The 1,836-nt window shown below is 38.2% G+C and overlaps 1 protein-coding gene across 1 annotated transcript; it reads left to right on the top strand.

Moving 5' to 3' along the window:
• The first annotated feature begins 674 nt into the window (after nt 1–674).
• Nucleotides 675–1,580, top strand: LOC116124544. Its single transcript, XM_031410268.1, has 2 exons — nt 675–851; nt 1,341–1,580. The coding sequence occupies exons 1-2, from the start codon at nt 675–677 to the stop codon at nt 1,578–1,580; spliced, it is 417 nt and encodes a 138-aa protein (XP_031266128.1).
• The last annotated feature ends 256 nt before the right edge of the window (nt 1,581–1,836 follow it).

Below are 1,836 nucleotides of genomic sequence, written 5' to 3'. Positions count from 1 at the left end.
CAATATGGACAATTGTAAATCAGTTTGATATCCCTCTATTCCTAGCCAGAAGCTGAGCAAGGAAGATGGTGCCAAAGGGGTGGATGAAGGTGTCTATAGAAGCTTGATATGTTCTTGTTGTACTTGACAGCAACCAAGCCTGATTTGATGTACACCACCAGCCTCCTGTCTATATTCATGAGCAAGCCAAGTGGATGCATTATAAGGCTGCAAAGAAGGTGCTACGGTACATTAAGGGGGCTACTGAGTTAGGAATCTGGTTCAGAAGGCAGAAAAATTCAGTTTAATAGGCTATTCAAACAGTGACTGGCAGGCTCAGTTGATGATATGAGAAGCACTTCTGGATATGTTTTCTTTGTTAACCATGGTGTCTTCAGTTGGCTCTCCAAAAACAGAAGACAGTAGCCCAATCTACTGCTGAGGCAAATACATTTCTGCTGCAGCTCTACAAACCAGGCAATCTGGTTGAAAAATTCTGACAGACTTGAGGCTGAATCAAGATGAGTCTACCACCATTTATTGTGATAATAGTCAACGGTTGCAATTGCTAAGAATCCTATTCTCCATGGTCGAACTAAACATATCAAAATTAAATACCATGCTATGAGAGAGGCAAAGCAAAGCAAAGAATTAGCTTAGTCCATTGCTTGGGAGAGAACCAATTTGCTGATATCATGACCAAGGGATTGAATAAGTCCAAGTTTGAAGAATTCGACTCAAACTTGGAGTTCCAGCATGAATATCAAGAAGGAGTGTTGATCAATGATATTTGCGGGAAACTCAGGAAGTTGGTTACTTTTTGTAATACTGGAGCTGCATATTCTGGCGGCAAAAATCGGTGTTCTGTTGCTGTTAGTTTCTATTGTAATGCACCAGCATTTCTTTGTTTTTTATAGTTTATCTTAAGGTGAATTCAGCTAGAATCTGCTGTTGATTAGTGCAGATGTAATGTGATGTGTTTGTAGTTGTTAGTAAGTATGGCTGTTTAAATTTTGATTTTAAGTCTGCTGCAGAGATGTGTAACTGCAGTCAAACCATGTTTTATTCAGCATTTCTGTTCAATGAAAGTTAATTCCCGTGTGAACATTCTTGAGTGTGGTGTGACCCAACTAACAGCTACATTTCCTTAGAATTCTCCAGCTTCAAAACCTTCACCTCCTTGCTTGATTTTAAACATTTGAATTACTTGGACATAAGTGATAACAATTATAACGAAGTCAATTCCCAGATTTCTTGGTTCTATGAAAAATCTAAGATACATGAATTTCTCTAATGCTGGTCGGAGGAATGATTCCACACCATCTTGGAATCTCTGTATTTCTGCAATATCTTGACCTCAGTCAAAATGTCTGGTATATGCTGAGAATATTAGTTGGTTTTCTGGTCTTTCTTCGCTGAAGCACCTTGATTTGAGTGATGTGGACCTTAGGAAAGTCTCTGACTGGCTGTTGGTGATGAACACACTTCCTTTTTATGAACTTCCTCACTTTCCTCAGCTGTCCCTTGCTAATTTTTCATCCCTTACTACTCTTGGGCTAAGTGATAACGAGGTCCAATTCCAGATGGACTTCAAAATTTGACATCTCTGTGGCGTATTGATTTATCATTCAATTAGTTTGGTTCTACAATACCAAAGTGGTTGTACAAATTTAGTCATCTCGAAGACCTTTCTCTTAATGTCAATAATTTCCTTGGTACAATTTCCAGTACGTGTTCTGGGGAACTTAACTTCTCTCAATACACTTGATCTGTCAAATAATAATTTTGAAAGGAGAATTCCAAAATCTTTGGGAAGATTTTCCAATTTGAGATCATTCTCTATCTCAATTATCAAAC

The sequence above is a fragment of the Pistacia vera genome, unplaced genomic scaffold (assembly GCF_008641045.1).
Source record: "Pistacia vera cultivar Batoury unplaced genomic scaffold, PisVer_v2 Contig153, whole genome shotgun sequence".
Taxonomy (NCBI): Eukaryota; Viridiplantae; Streptophyta; class Magnoliopsida; order Sapindales; family Anacardiaceae; genus Pistacia; species Pistacia vera.
Note: the sequence above shows the minus strand (reverse complement) of the source record. Positions and strands in the feature narration are given on the sequence as shown.